The sequence below is a fragment of the Gavialis gangeticus genome, unplaced genomic scaffold, assembly GCF_001723915.1.
Source record: "Gavialis gangeticus isolate Ggan-Ray unplaced genomic scaffold, GavGan_comp1, whole genome shotgun sequence".
NCBI lineage: Eukaryota > Metazoa > Chordata > Crocodylia > Gavialidae > Gavialis > Gavialis gangeticus.
In genome coordinates this window covers 122,821,710-122,838,728 of record NW_017729024.1, presented here as the reverse complement: position 1 = coordinate 122,838,728, position 17,019 = coordinate 122,821,710, and the positions used below count along the sequence as shown (strand labels likewise).

The following is a 17,019-nucleotide window of genomic DNA, read 5'->3' as shown; positions in this document are numbered from 1 at the left end:
GGGGGGGCTTAGCTTGCCAGCCTAGAGCTGCCCCACCCCAGCTCAACATGTTGCAGAGGCTATGTCTGGGGCATGAGGGTGCTACAGTATGGGACTACATGACAGGCAGCCTCAAACTGTAGCACCTGCATGCCCTACCAGCCCTGATAAGCATCTACACATGCATGACAGTGGAGTAAATAAATCTACTATGGGGTAGTATTTGTGTCAGGTAGTACTATCCTATGGCAGAGTTAGTTTACTCTGGCCTAGTAGCGCTGCCTATGTAGATAGTGTGTGTTACTGCAGAGTGAATGAGTCAACTCCACAGTACAGCGTACGTATAGATACCCCCAGTGTCACTTAAAAGGACTTAGAAGTTATATAGGAACATTAGTTGCAAGTGAACTCCAAGTGTGATGCTGTAGATAAGAGGATACCTATATGCAGAGTAATGGTAAGTAAAAATAGAAAGGTTGTATTGTAGATGCAGAAGTGAGACCTTTACAGTAATATCATGTCCAATTTAGGTGTCCACACTTCAAAAAAGGATGTTGAGACATTCTAAAGGATTCAGAAAAGGTGTGCAGGAATCATTTGAGGTCTTTACTATGTGTCTTTTTAATAAGGAAATGTATGCTTAATTATGAGGCCTATCTGAGAGAAAGTTAAGAGGTGATCAGAAGCTTACAAGTACCTACATGGGGAAGAGATTTCTCATGGGAGATAGCTCTTGATTTTAGTAGTAAATGGAATGTTTAAGTATTGAATCTAGACCAATTCAGATAAGATATCTGTATGTACCATATGAAGCGGGGGAGTCAAAATATGGCCTGCATGTGGGTCTTTATCCGGCGTGCAGCAGGATCCTTGTTCCTGCCTGCCCCAGGCACAGTCCAGCTGTGACACATCCTGCCACCCCGTGGACACACAGTGGGGCTGGGGCATTTCTGCACCTGGACTGCCTTTCTAGGCAGCCCAGGCAGTGACGGCTCCTTCTGGCTGCTGCCACCGCTGGCCCCAGCCCTATGGTCCCGGAGGGGACCTGCGCTGCACAGTCCTGACCTTGCACCTGCTTTGGACTCGTCTGTCCAGGCTCAGCAGCAGTGGCACAGGACAGAAGCTGTTGCTCTGCACGGGGAGGGAGAAGCTGCCCTTCCCCCTTGCCACCACTGGGCCATTCTTGCTGAAGCTATTGGGACCCTGTGCCATGCCAGGCTGCCCTTTGTTTGCTCTGTAGTGGTGACAGCGGTGTAGATACAGGGCAGCCTGGCATGGCATAAGCTCCCAGCAGCTGCAGCAGGAATGGCCCAGTGGTGGTAAGGGGGAGGGGCTGCTTTTCTCCCCCACACTGAGCAACAGTTTCTATCCTGCAACACCACTGCTGAGTCTGGACAGGTGAGTCTGGAGCAGGTGTGAGGCATGTGGGGTTGCGGCTGTGCAGCGTGGATCCCCGCCGGTACCATAGGGCTGGGGCCAGCGGCAGCAGCAGGCAGGAGCTGCCACTGCCTGGGCTGCTTAGAAAGGCAGTCCTGCTGTGGAGCTGCCCCAGCCCCACTGTATGCTGCAACAGGATGGCAATGCAGGGTAGGCTGGGTTAGGGCTGTGCTTAGGTTCCTGCTGATCCACTGTGGCAGGGGTCAGTCCGGAGTGGGCGTAGGGTGGGCTGGGGCTGCGCGCTGCTGGAAGTGGTGGGGAGGCACCCCAGGGTGTGCGGGCTCCAGGCTGTTGTGGGGCAGGAACGGGTGCTGAATGGCTTAGGGTTTGCACACGGGGGGGGGGGGGGTTCCCATGCACACCCCACCATAACCTCAAACCCTCCCCTGCAAACCCCACAATCACACCCTTCTGCACACACAGTCACACACCCCACAAACACTGCATCCACCTACACCCTCCCCCGCAAACCTCCCCCGCACCGACCCCCCACAAACCCATGTACTTCAGGGTGGAGTCCCGCTCACTGCTTTGTGCGTACACCCCACTACATGTGGACCCACCCCACCCACACACACCCCACTCCCACACCCCCAGCCATGCTCCCCCTCCACACACCCTACAAAACCCATACCCACCCACACATCCCCACAAGCACCCCCCATACTCACCCACATCCACACACCCACACCCACCCCCGACAAACTCCATACCCCTCCTCCTGGTAATATACAAAAGTAAGACCTCATTTTGAGCCATTATACAATCAGCTCTATATACACCACACAAATACACACAAATCAGCACTTACTGTCAACATTTGATTTTTAGTATATAATTTGTTTTTTTTCCAGTTCCGAGATGGCAAGCTCCCTTCCCAAAAGGAGTACTTCTGGGGCAAGGGGAGGGACTTCTGGTGGCAAAAATTAGGGGTTAGGGGGCGGGACTTCCAGTCCCAAGATGGTGAATGAAGGCAAGGCACCTGTCCAGGTTCGGGGCTACCCTTGCAGTACTCAACAGCTCACCAAAACTTGTTAAGCAGCCCTCCACTTGAAATAACTGCCTGCCCCTGATATAAAGGTTCACATAAGGTACGTCTTGTTAACACTGAAGATGAGTAACTATTGGAACAGCTTAAGTGGAGATATGGTGGATTTTCTATCATCTGAAGTCTAAATCAAAAAAGTGTGTGTGTGTGTGTGTTTAGTGTATGCTGGAGCTCAAAAATAAGTTAAAATCGTGGTCCAGAAATCACTGTGTGAAGTTTTTTGGTTTGTGTTCATGCCCAAGGTCAAGTGAAGGTGAATGTAGAAGATCCCCTCTTGCTTTAATATCTGTGAATCTGTAAACACAGACTGAGACTGAAAAAATGGAAGATAAGTGCACAAAATATTGTTTGCCTTTTCCAACAACTAGAGCAGCTGTTGAGTACCAGCACTGACAGATATGGGGAATGATCCTTACCCAAGAAACTTACAATTGAAATTGAGCACAGGCCATTGTATTTCCTTTTGGACTTTGTTGTAATGTTCAGACTTCCATTAATATAGTATTTTAAGAGAGAAAAATCTGTGTTGATGTTTCCTGAGCAGAATATTTCGAATGAGGGTGGGTAGTCTGATTCTTTCCACTTCTCCCCCTGAAATTGATGTGCAATTTTCTACCTGATTGTGGTACGCAGTTGCCAAAATTGTGTGAGCAAAACAGATGTTTGCATATGCAGGTGGGCAGCTAGAAAAATAATAGGTCATTGAATGTGCAACTGCAGAAACAACAGGCATGCCGCTGCATGTACATAGTCTTGAAATCAGGCCCAGACTGCTTATTTGCCAGTAAGGATTATTTCCCAGGCAAGCTTGTACAGTATTGTGGGAGTAATGATTCTTGCAGACTGCAGTAGGGAACAAGGGAACTGCCACTTTTTTGGCTTACTTTTGATGAGCAAATCAAAAAAATGTTCTAAAAAGCTAAATCTGAAGCTACTTTGTCATCCTGCTGATAAATGTCTATCTGCTGTCTCAAAGGCATTTGCTCTTCAGGTTTTTTTTTTTTTTTGACTAAAGATAATTACTAAAATAAGTTATGCAGCTTCATTATTTAGATTCTGTTTTTTTCTTTTCCTTGGGTTTAGTGGAATTCTAGTCATGCAGAAAGAATCTCTCTCACTAGCTGAGACAGACTGTCACATTTTTAATGCAGTCATACTGCGACAGGATGATTTTACAGAAATCTGACATTAATTTGGTGTGGGGGGAAAGCCTCTTGAATTGGTATCTCTCCCTCCAACAATTCCCATTTCCTCTCCCTCTATCAAATTTGAGAAGAGATAACATTTTATTTCCTGAATATTTCCAGTGACCAATTTTCTCTTGAAGGTTTCAACTTACTGTGTTTGGCTGATGCTTCTGTTTAATCTTGGTAGATTTGTTTTTCTTACATGTAACATGTTAATATAAAGAATGGAAAACATGTTGCCCTTGTTTCATGATTAGTGAGATTATGTAAACAACTTTAACTAAATTTATACTGTATTAACAACAACATTCTGCTTACGTTAACTTACCGTACCAAAGTATTAATATGGGCATTAGATGTCAATAGACATTGATATAGACACTGAATTTTGCTGCAGGTTGTTGAAGTGCTAAATAGGGTTATGTAGGGAATCAAACATTTTTTTTAAGGGGAATAGGATGAAATCTGAAGACAGGTAAAGGATTTAAATGTGTGATTTTTATTTTATAAGAGAAAAATAAGAATGGACCTGACAAAACAAAGTAAAAATCTATGCCTGGGAGCTGGAATACAATAAACAAAATTGTTGTAATATGTCAGTGAAACCTGGGCCACTTTAAGGAGACTTTCATGTGTGGTGCTCACAATTGATTAAAGAACTTGAATGAAACATAAGCATTGCAGGGTTTTAAGATTCTTGGGCTTAATCTCTCTATACATTTTTAATCGCACCATATTTGCTGAACATTTTGTTACAAAGCTACCCAAATTTGGGTTGACTTACATAGTTCTCTTAAGTTACTCATACTTCATAGATAATATTGACATCCACTAGCCCTACTGTTCTTAAATTAGCTGTGCTTTTTTGTGTTTCTTTTATGCCTTTTAGAGATAGGAAAAGATCTGTTAGGCCTGCCAGTGCAAGATTATCGCCCTACCATTTGTTTTTTCCAGTCCTAGTTTTAAATGACTCGGACATTTGGAGCTTCCATCCATTTCGCTCAGCAGACAGTTTCACAAGAGCTACGTTAGCACAAGTATTCTGGCCTCATTCCAGATGGGATATAGTATACTTGAAAATTGTCCCTGTTACTTCAGTTTGACAAGGCATTCTGCATTACATGTTCTATGGCTGTGCGCTGTGAAACACCTACTGCTTCCTTCCTATAGGTGGGTGAAATAAATACTAATTTCAGATTTCATCTGATTGTTGCTAAATCTGTGTCCCCTTCCTTCAACCATTCTTTACATTGACATCTTTCATAAAAATCAGCTGGTGATCTACCAGTAGTACAGTTCCACTGATGCTGGAAATGTAGAGTCCTAATGCAGGTGGCCCATAAGCCTTTTCTGGAAGTAAATGATTTCTAAATAGGCCATCGGATGCTTGTGTTCCAACCATCGCCCACAATTAGTAGAGTCGCCTAGGTGCTAGAGTAATAGTAGGGACCTTTCTGAGGAACAAAACATCCTTGGTCCACAATGGAAAAAAAAATCCTTCCTTGCTTGATGTTGGTAGCTTTCCAATAGCAGGATATATTTCCATTACTTGCAATCTGGACAAGTTCTGTGCATTCTGTTCATCCAGTCTTTCCTCAAAGTAATTCTCTCCTGTCCATTATTGCATTTGTATTACTAAGTTTAATCTAATGTAGGCAGAGTGGATTGATTTAAATCAAAGTGACTTAAATCACTGATATTAATCATGATTTAACACAGCAAGTAGGAAACCTTGATTTAAATAATCAATTTCAATCTTGTTTTACATTTATACTTGCTAAGTGTTTTTCTAACAAGAGGCAGGTTCACAACAAAATACAGCCTTTGACGTTAACTCTGGTTAGCACTAAGAAGTACAAAAGAGCGATGCTATATTTGTACATACTTACTGCATACTTTTATGTAGTTTAGATAATTTATTCCAATTCTTAATTTTTACATTTTTGTCGTGTTGCATTTTATTTACTTAGATGGTTACTTTGATCCCAGTTTGCCAAGCTGGAAATTAACTGGAAACCAGAATTCAATGGAAAATATAATGACTCCCTGCATTTCAAAATTGTAAAGTCAAACAAACTTGTAAAGTAAAACAAACTTAAATGTACTTACTTTATCTTTAATACCAACAGTTTAATAAATCAAAGGAAGTTTTAACTATACTTGATGAATTAACAGATTCTCAAAAGTATTTTGCTACTGAAGGATATACAGTAAACTGGATAATTTGTCACTCCAAGGGGAATGTAAATTATGGTAAATTATCCAGTAGTGGCCAGTAATCAGGATACATTGATATGAGGTGATATTTGAAGCAGTGAAGGGATGCTGGTGGGGAATTGGAGCAATGGAAAATTATCTCACATGAGAATTAACTAGAGTTGACTGTAAGTAGGCATTGAATAGAATTTTCAAAAGTGCCTAGGCACTTAATTCCCATTAAATCAATTGAAGTTGGTGTCTAACGAGCTTGGGCACTTTTGAACACCCTACTAGGTGCTTGCCTACATCATAGAACAACTAAATGTCCTTTAAAATATGGCCCTGTGCTCTTCAAGATCTTAGAATCAGTTGGTATAATAATTTCCTAGCTGGCATTTATTTGTAGATTGGAAAAAGAAAACAAAGCTTTCTTGCGTTTTCACTTCCAGTTAATATTCAGTCTGCGTGTGTTGGGTAAGCCGAAGCAATGGCAATCAAAAGCAAGAACTTTTAACACAATAGAATCTAGATATAAGTATATTTGGAAAAACATAAATATCAGCACTTGCACTACAGCAGAGATTGAAAATAACATAGGTAATTAGTGGAGTATAATACTGTGACATTTAGAATGATTGAATTGATCTCAAAATGATGGTTTCTCCATCTAACTCATGAAAATTTGAGGAGCGCTCTTTATTACACAGTATTTTTATTTATGTAAATTATTGTTATTTTTAAAGTAAATATTTTAAATAGGTTTCCTTTTAAAGAGCAAACAGTAATTTGTATAAAATTAGACTTGGATGAAATACTTAATTTTCAAAGCCTCTTTTTTTTACCCACATTACACATAGGTACCTATCCTCACAGTATTAAACTCTTCATTACCAGATACCATCTCCCTGTCTTTGATTTTAGGTTACTAAGCTAGCTACTTTAGGCCATTGCTACCTAATAATTAGTAAATGTGCACAGGTTTTAAATGTATATGTTTCTCTCAAATAAAATTATCTATGTTGGGACATTCTCCTAGCTTAAAAAATGTTTCCGTATTTCAAGGTGAGTCTGTATTTCATGGTGCATGGGCCAAATTCATTGCTGGCATAAATTCAGTTGAAATCTTTGTTGATGACTTACTTTTGCCAAGATGTATTTGATCCTCAGATTCCCATTAATTTGTTTTAGTCCCATTTGCTTTTCACCAGTAAGGGCTCTTGATAAGTATGTAAAACTTTCTCTGGCATTAGTGGACCTACAGCCCCATTGCCTAATGTTGCTCATCTTGTCAGGTTTTCCAGGTGAAACAAAACAGGGCATGGGTAAGTCAGGCCTGAGATGGGGACCTTTCCAAAGAAAATATTGTATATTATGGAATGTCGCATTGGTGATTTCCTTTGAGACAGTAATGATGTATGTCTGGGACTGTTTTAGAAGTGTTTTTTTGAACAATTTATTGACAGTTCCTTTTAATCCCTGGTCTTGTAAATCCAGTCTTCCTTACTATTGCAGAGTTCAGAGGAGATGGAGAGAAACTATAAGTAACACATCTCTACAAACCTCAAGGAAGTCTATTTCTAAAAGATAGAAATAGGTGTTTGTGCCATCCTATTTTGCCTAATTTAATAGATTTTTATAGCCAATGGCTTGCAAGATAATGGACTTCTAAAATCTGTCAGTAAATATGTGAGACGAGGATACATTAGAAGGGGAGAGGAGAAACCCTCTCTCTGGAAGGCAGCTTTAAAAGTAATGTTAATTACAAGAGGTTGGGCTTTTATGTTTTCTTTCTTTTGTCATGCTGTAGTAGTTGATTGTTGTATGCTTGTAAAATGACATACAGAGAAAGATATTTGAGGCCATGCATTTTTTTAAATGAACAGCACTTTTCAGAGGGAGGTGTTAGTGGTCAGAAGGGCTAGTGAAAAAAATGTATGATAAATGGAATTTCAGTGTAGTTATCACATGCTTATCTGTACCAGGGGGGTTGAGTGAATTTATGTACAGGTTTTGACATTCAACTGTCTTTTTGCCAGTATTTTTTTCTTTCTGTCCTAACCTCATGCTGCTTAATTTCTCCTTTCTTCAAGTTCTTCTTTACCTTTTTTTTTTCTTTGGTTAAAACATTATTAACTCAGTCTGCCTGTCTGTCGCCTCTAAATATACTTGCAGTTTCTCTCCCACCTACAACTCATTTTTCTGGGCCCTTCTTTTTGGGAAACTCCTTTCCATTTTTTGGGAAACCCCAAGTCCTCTCCTTCTTCTATTTCAAGTGTCTATAAAGTGCTCTTTATGACAATCTTGGTGCTCCTCCAGCCTTTATCTCTGGACCCTGATTTTCATGAGTTTGCAGTTCTACCATATTCCCATGTTTAAACTTAGCATAAACCTCAAGTTTCTTCAAAAACAGTTGGCATCAGTATGTGCTGAGGGAAGTCCAAAGTATCCCTCTGTTGCCATCAGTAGGACAAGCAGAATAAAGAAACTGAAATCAGGAAGACTTCTAAGTCTCCTATGTAATTTGCTATTTTGAGGAGGATGATGTGGGGCTGGGATTGACTGTATTGACCCTCAGTACATCCAGATCAGCCCAGGATAAAGCTATGCATGGGGCTGTAGACCCTTGTGGGTACCTGAACATGAGCTCCTGACATCTGTGACCTGTAACTTGGTTGTAGCACATGGAGATGAACAAAAAGGACTTCAGTTTTTTATGTTGGCTAGTTCTAGTAATTTAAACTTTTATATTGTATTTTTATAAATGTTTCTTATGTTTCACAATACTGGTATTAAGTAGGTAAGATGGGGAAAATTAGACGGAAGTTAAAGCAAAAGATTGATAACGTGTCCATTAAATCTTTGTGCTTTGACCTGAGTACTCAGAGATGGGGACATCTAAATCTAGTGGACAGTTTAAAATTTTAGACCTGTTTGACTTGCCTTGGTACAGTGTATAAGAGAGAAGCCTTGAGAGTTGGATGTGTTTTCTAAAGTGGGCTTTGGCTTTGACACATTGTAATATTGGGCATTTCACTTAAACTTTCTGTCTCTCTTTTATATATGGAAGTTGTGACTTAGAAGTGCTATCCTGCTATACAGGAGTCTGTGAGGGTCAAGTAAATAGTATTTGGAAGGAACAATTAAAAGTCAAACTTAAAGGCTGCCAGAGGCAGAGGGGCAATAAGATATGCGAGTTCTGTCCCTTCAGACCTTCATCTACCAGATCTTTTTACAGTGTGACTATTTCTAGCAGCTTCTTCAAAAGTGAACATTTTTTTTCTTGAAAGTGGCTCTTCAAATTCTCCAACATCTAGATAGTGAAAGGTGCTGAGTATTGTTTGGCCAGTATCAGCCTTTAATCAGCATAAGTTGGAGCAATTGTTTACAATTTCTGAAGAGTGATTTTTAATACCTGTCTACTCTTATACATAAATTCTGGAGGAATGGATAATACCTAAATTCTGGAAGAATGTATAATTGCTTTTTTTTGAGAGATGTGTCTACATCAAAATTAATATGTATAATCTCTATACATTGCAAAACAGTCAAACTACCATATTTATTCAAATCTGATGTTTTTTTCACCGTTCAACATGAGGAAGGCCTTGTCTCGGATGCAAGTACCACCTAAGGGTAGTTGGCTACTGTTACTCTGTCCCCAGCCCTGCTTGTTGTCCTATAGAATTTGAGATCACATTTTTATCTTGACAAAAAATATTGCAGCTAGAGTAATTTATGAGAAAATGTGCATACATTTGGGTATTTATAAAGATAACAACTTCTGTCCTCCAAATTTGTCCTCCAATTATTTCCAGGTTATATGTCTCCTCACCCATCTCCTTTGGGAGCACCAGAGCATGTGTCCAGTCCAATGTCTGGAGGTGGCCCTACTCCACCTCAGATGACACCGAGTCAGCCAGGACCTATGATACCAGGAGACCCACAGGTTATGAGCCAGCCCAACAGAGGTCCTTCACCTTTCAGCCCTGTCCAGCTGCACCAGCTCCGTGCTCAGATTCTAGCATACAAGATGTTAGCTAGAGGTCAGCCTTTACCAGAAAATCTTCAACTTGCTGTTCAAGGGAAGAGGACTCTGCCTGGAATTCAACAGCAACAGGCTTCTGCAAACTATACCCGACTCCCTGGTAAGTAAACACAGGCTGCAAACTATTGGTCAGATATTGCCTGAAATTATGCCCATGCAAGATTATAAGAATTGGTGGTGTGCACATGTAAATGAGAACCAAATGTAGGGCCCCATATAAGGAATAAAGTTCACCTTCAAGTTGGCATGAGTTGCATAAAATCACTATGACAGCCAGTTTAAAAAAATGAGATGAAAGTAATCTTGTGTACTGCCCCTGCTATGCTTGTGGTGCTAATCACATTTTATTATTCTGTTTTTTTTTCTGTCTATTATTGATAGGCAGAAAACCGGACAGAAAAACCAAGAGAAACTATCTCACTGTAGAGAGGAAATAGCTATATGGAAAGCACTGTCAACTGAATAAAGTAAACTGAAAAATAGAAATATTTTCCTTTTTTTTTTTGTGTCATAGTGATAGATAGATGTTACAACCAGCATAATAGGTAAACAGTTTTGAGACAAAAGCGTGCTTTTTAAAATTTGTTATATGGTATTATTTTAAGTGTACCTGCATTGCATTTTCTGAACAAGGTGTTAAAACTCTTCTACTATGGTGTGGGGTTTAATTCACATATACAAAAAATGTGTATAGTAGTGGTATGTCACCACTTTCTCTCCCTGAAAAAGGTGTCCTTCATCCAGGTAGATGTGAATTGGTTATAATAGGAGTCTCCTTAATGAAATGACATGCATTTATTTTTGGCTCTTCATTTCTTTTGGTTCCATTCTTTTGGTTGCTGATTCATCCCTTGTGGGGGAAAGTTTCCAAATTATTTAGAGACAGTATTAAATATCCTTTATGTATTTCTTTTTGCGCAGTGTGTTTTGTGACTAGAAGCTATAAAAACTTAATCTGTGTTTTTAAAAGTTTTTAAAAGTTAATCTCTTCCTGCTGTTTGCTATTTACCTGAAGGAAAAACTCTATGGGTAACATCATAACCTCTACCAAACAGAGGATTATGATTTTAGGCATGGAATAAGCAGTGAGAACAGATTACAAAATATACTAATTTATTTTTAAAGAGTTAAAAGATTTCCATTAACTGTCTGTTAATGGAATATGTTCTTGTCTGTCTTGGATGCTAGTCAAATAGGTTTGGTCCAAAGTTACTTTAGTTTACAGTAAAAAGTTAAGGGTTAAAATGATCCTATTTTTCTTGTCAATAACAATTGTAATAATTGTGCTGGTTCCTTTATTTCAGTCCACGTGACTTCCTCTTCCACTCTTTATAGAAGACTTTATTTAAATATACTTCATTGCATTTATTCACACAGTAGAATCCACTTAAATCCATATTTAATGCATACAATTGTTATTTGCATAAATAGACCTAGACCGTTGCACTAGAAAGCAGAATGCTTTCTGAATGGATTAAAATGTCTAATAAGTTTCTTTCCTCTCTCAAATTACAGGTTTTGGGACATCTCCAATAACTGGTCCTCCAGCTGGGCCAGTACCTGCTTCAGGAATGCCAGGCCATGCAGCTACTATGACCCCTAAACCTTGGACAGAAGGTAGAGAAGACTGCAAAATTAATTTCATGGTGCACATGCAGTTAAGGCTACACTTTATGGATAGGGCTAGGGATCAGGAGGAAGGAAAGGGAATGGAGAAATAAGAAGGCATAAAGAAGAAATAGTATCAAAGAGGGTCCTCCCACCTACTGTGAATGACTTTGTCAGGTGAAATTAGGCAGCCTAAACATGTAGCACCTTTTTATAATCAGAATGAAATACAGAAGCTGTCTGAGGGACAAGCATAAAACTTAATGAACAGTTAGTTACATTCTGAGCATGCTTAATTGGCTACCGTAAACAGAAGTTTTTTAAATACTCTAAAGTCCATTTTAGTCTTTGAGGAATAGTGCAAGCAATGAGGAACAGGGTAGCATTTTTTCTTCACAAATAATCTACTTTATATCCTGATCATTTGGGACTTGATTTAAGAATTGTTTGGCTACTTAAAAATAGAGTAAAAGAAGCGCTGCATTAGGAGAATTTAAGAATATTTGTTTTTGAAGGAGTCTTGTTCAGAGATTAAAAGTATTTTAAAATGCAAACATGGATATGGTAAACATGCCTGATATTTTTAAAAGTATTTATCATGTCAGAGCATTTTACATGGAAGTAAATCTTGAGGGAAGTAGTGACAAAATGGTCACTGAGTATCATAAAAAGAAACACCTGTCATGAAATATAATTAATCAATCTTACTTGTTGCTCTCGTAGAATGAAGTGCAATACCAGTGTCTAATCAGTTTTTGTTGGAGTGCTCAAAGGAGGGTATTAGTAAGGTGAGAAGGTGAAAAAAGTTACTTAGGGGGTGCAGGTACATGTGCCATTAAGGCGATGTGATAAATTCTGGTACAGTTTGTGCTGGGGTCAGCTGCTTCTGAGTGCAGCATGTGCATGTGTGCCTGGGACAGCAGCAGTTTGAGCAGGGGTGGAGCAGCCCTAGGCTCCGGTTGGTGGTGCTGGGCGGCGGAGCGGATGGCTGAAGCATGAGGGTGCTAAAGTGCAGAGCTTGGCGGCTGGCAGCCCCTGCACTTCAACACTCTCATGCCTCAGCCAGCCCCTGTTACTGTCTGCACATGTTTCAGTGCATTTAATTACTTTGCCATAGAATAGTACTGTCCCCAGCATTTTGGCGGAATTAATTAATTTACTGTGCCCTAGTACTGCCACGTGTAGACTGTGGAGCTTTACTTCAGAGCTAATTCATCAATTCTGCAGTAAAGCACATGTGGAGATGCATCCAAGAAGTAGTAAACTCAAGAGTACTTTTGCGAGGGTTTTCCATCTCAGACACTCCTACCATGAAACTTTGCCAAATTGATATGGGGAGATGATAGGAAGTTGTATATTAATGTGTGTATGTGTGTCATATCTTTGACGTTTCTTTCCCCTTGAATTGTAAGAAGCTTACTGTGTATCTATTTCTATTGCTTTCTTTGGAAGAGAGAACTGTGCCTGTCCCTGTTGTGTTTCTTCCAGCTACTGACTTGTTTAAAGTCTGTGGTGACCTTGTTTAATTTTGTACGGCAGTGTGAAGTTTTTCTTTTATATTTTTAGCCTTCTAGGGTTAAGTAGGGGTCAAATTTGGAAATCCTGAAAATGGATCCTGCAGTATTTTTCTACACTGAAATCACAGGACTGTGTTGTCATTAAGCATAGGTTTCAAAGGCCCGTGCTCCATGTTCCTTGCCAGAGTGTAGTACATATGTTTGACAGATGGTGATCTCTGAAGATCAGGCATCTTTTTCAGATAGATTTCAGGATCCTGGGCCTAAAGTAAATTGATTACAGGATTGCAGATATTCTCAGGGTTGTACTTCCTGGTATTATGCTTCTGTCCCCACTACCAAGCAATCAAGTGACAGCATTTCTGTTACAGATGTCCATTCTCAATGACTGTTTCTCTTACATTTCTGTCAAGTCAGTAACTGCTCAGCCATTCATAGGGAGCCAGGACAAGCAGCACTTCCTTACATATCATTGATGATATGTTCATGTTAACTGATATACCTGACTTAGTTTAAAAGAAGAATCAAGTACTTGAGAATCCTGGTATTTCATCTGGATTAGTATATATTTTAAAAATGTAATATTATAAGTATATTAAAGTATTTAAGTATATAAAGCTAAGAATTTTAATAAAAGTAATACAGCCAGCTATTTGTCTAGCAGGGCTTTGAAAGCAAGCTGGTTTATGCTGCTGCCAAATTCTTCTGGATTTGTATTTGCATTCAACTTGGAGACAACACACACATAAAGGACGAGAATTTGGTGTTATGCCTGACCTAACCAGTGCAATAAGTCTCCCAACTTTGACAGACCCTAGATTTAGTTAAAAACCAACCTAAATAAAATTTGAAAATTGGCAAGCCTAATACATTTTTAGTTGTAGTTACTATCGTTGAGCCACTTTCTGTAATGTCCATTTAGGATTCTTCTTTAGGCATTGTCATGTACTTCAGTGTACCAAAAAATCAACATGAAAAGATTTATGTTTGGTATTTCACATTTCTTGTTCTGCAGGCCAAGGCCCAGATATGAGTGTTCCTAGTACACAGCAAAAGCTTGCTGTACCACCTCCCAGTGGAAGACCCTCTCCTGCCCCTCCTGCCACCCAGCCTTCTGCAGCCATGCCTGGTCCTTCTGTACCACAGCCAACACCTGGACAGCCTTCGCCTATTGTCCAGCTGCAGCAGAAACAGAACCGTATCAGTCCTATCCAGAAACCACAAGGCTTGGATCCTGTTGAAATACTTCAGGAGCGTGAATATAGGTAAACAGGGTTGCACAAAACTGAAGATCTAAGGAAGTGCCTGGGTGTAATTTTTGCTTTGTTTTTAAAGGGGGCTGTTTTTTCTTGCACTTTATAGCTCAGACAGTCTGCTATAGGGATCATAGTTAAAATCAACACTCCCTTCAGGTCTGGGACTGTATTGAGACATAAAACTCTGAAGGATGATAATAAGAAGCTCTACTCTGAACCAGCAGGACACACTGGTACTACTGAAGCCAGAAGGCAGAGTAGATTTGTATCTTAGACTAAATTAGAGATGCATAGCTTAAGCTTTCATAAGCAGAGGGCTCACTTCATCAGTATGATTGAAGTCCAGCTTAAATTTTTAAAGGTGTACTGTACTTGAGTAGTTTGCTGGATCAGGGCTTTAGTTAGATGGAAGTGAAGGATAAAGGTTATAATAATCTAAAATTCTTAGAATCATCATGGAGACTATTTTGCCAAAGTATATCACTCTCAGAAAGTAGTCAGCATCATAAACATACAAAGGAGCTAGAAGCCATGTGTTTGTGTGCGCGTATGCGTGTGATCGTGTGCGCTTGCACTGATGCATGCAAACAGTGAGGGTAGTATTTGTTTCTGGAATATGCTCAGAGCCATACCTATTGGATGGTGACTGGGATGAACTTTTTATACTATGAAGTGTTTACCCATGTATACCTTAACTGAAAAGGTATAGATTTGAGGCCAGAAACAATTCTTCAAAAAATGGGCATTTAGCTCAAGCAGTTCCAGTCGAAAGAGACAACTTATGGTAAGTGAAATTTAAATGGAAAGTAGGAGGACCAGGACAGAAGGAATAACTAATCAAGCAAAAGGTGTGTGTAATGGTAAGGGGATTTGCTGGACTGCCAGGGAGTAAAGGAGAACTATGGAGGCTAATGCCAAGAGTTTAAAACAAAGGATACTAAAAGTGAGGCCCTTAAATCTATATTTAGGCTTTTAAATATAGGTAGTGTGACAGAAAAATGATGAACACCCAACTATCCATAATAACATGGAAGGGATATCAGCCTTCATACCTGAGGACATCTGCTAGCCACTAAGTGTCTGGGGTTAGGAAGAAACTTTCTTACTGGGAAGATTGTTATACAGGTTTTGACTTGTGTCTGAAGCATCTTGCACCTGTCAGTGTCAGTGACAGGACACAGTTTTGATGGTCCATTTATTTGATTTGGAATGATGATGGCTATGTACTGAAAGCATAAGGGCCTAGGGAAATTAAAGGAAAAGTAAGGTTCATCTCACTGAAAATGGGGCCTAATGATATTTGCTTCATGCTTTACTGATACCTGAGGGAGGGTGTTTAGGATGAACTTATATAATATGAAGTGTTTAGTAGAAGTATTTTAGGAGCGGAGGCTGGTAAGTGCATGTGGTGTCCAGAATTTAGGTTCTATCCATCAAAACTCTCAACCTTTTGTGTTAGGTGTAGGCTGAAGTACCTTGCTGGATTAAATTCTTTGTTACCTTGTCCTTGCTAAGGGGCTGCTAATTGAGCTGGCTCTGCACAGTTGTTACATGTGGAGCACGGTTCTAAACTGGTTCTGTGTAAGGAGTGAGATTGTCTCTTAACTGTATAAAGTTCTTACGCAACCTTTGGCTACAGCTGCATCTTATCCATTATAAAACTACTGGATTTGAACTAGGCGGAATTTGATTATCTTCCAGCAAGCTACAAAAGACATAAGCTTGATAGGCTTGAGGGTATGTATCCCAGAATGATGAGAGGATGGAAAGGAGCTTTTTTTTGTAGGTGGGTGGCTGACTAAGTCCTTTTTATTGTTGAATGCTGCTGAGGTTTTGTTTTGTCATAGTAATAATTTTATACCAGGGTCACCTAGAATGCCTTTTAGGTTTTTTATTGTTTAAATGTAAATAAATAAAGTCAAACTAAAGCTGGACATCTTAATGGCAATTTTAAGAGCTTTTCTGATCCAATCCTAATTTTCTATGATTCTAAGATGTAGGTAGTATTAGATCAGGCTCTACTGCTGGTAAATAATGATATAGTAGGATAAAATGTTTATGTGCCTTTTCTTTACCAAATGGGAGTCAGAAATGACTGGTAGAGATAAGGAAGGATATACATTCTAAAATTCTGAAAGCCTGTTATAGTTACTTATGGCTTTATGAAATAATTGCCTGTTTGACTTGATTGCTGACTGAAGTCAAATCTTTGTGAAGGTGTGCGCCAAAAAAAAAAAGGTTCAGCCATTTTTTAATAGGAATAGAATGGGAAAATACTTTCCTCATTTTAAAAAAATGTCTTGTCATTACTTTAGCAGATCTACAGTCCAGACAGACAGCATTAGAAGTTAAAATTTGGCATGTTGCCCTTATTGTAGAGAGATGTTATTTTTGATCTGACCAAGTTATGAGCCTTGGAAAACTGCATGCTGTGTATGTGCAGTCGCCTTGAGCCTAGACTCTCCTTGCTAAGGTTATGAAGTACGACACTAAGAAACACAATGCAGCACATTAACCGTGTAGAGAAAAAATGACCTGAAGATGTTTGTGGGCTGTGCAAGCTGCAAATTTGTAGCTTGTAAGGAGTTAATAGAGTGCTTTTGGGGACCTCTAGAGGTACAGGGAAGAGGATATCAGTTTCTGCACACCTTTGATTTTTTGAGTGCTTGACTGTGCAACTAAGAAGTTTTCTTAATACAATCTTCTGAAGGATATTATCAGAATGAAACCTTTCCACATCTGC

The 17,019-nt window shown here is 39.6% G+C and overlaps 1 protein-coding gene across 2 annotated transcripts in view; it reads left to right on the top strand.

The window, feature by feature from the left end:
- Window positions 1-17,019, top strand: part of SMARCA2 (SWI/SNF related, matrix associated, actin dependent regulator of chromatin, subfamily a, member 2) — a 223,346-nt gene that overhangs the window by 35,076 nt on the left and 171,251 nt on the right. For both annotated transcript variants that reach the window (XM_019517644.1, XM_019517646.1), the window contains 3 exons: window positions 9,666-9,995; window positions 11,411-11,512; window positions 14,036-14,285. In XM_019517644.1, the coding sequence (XP_019373189.1) occupies window positions 9,666-9,995; window positions 11,411-11,512; window positions 14,036-14,285 (682 nt within the window). The remainder of the gene's footprint in view (window positions 1-9,665; window positions 9,996-11,410; window positions 11,513-14,035; window positions 14,286-17,019) is intronic.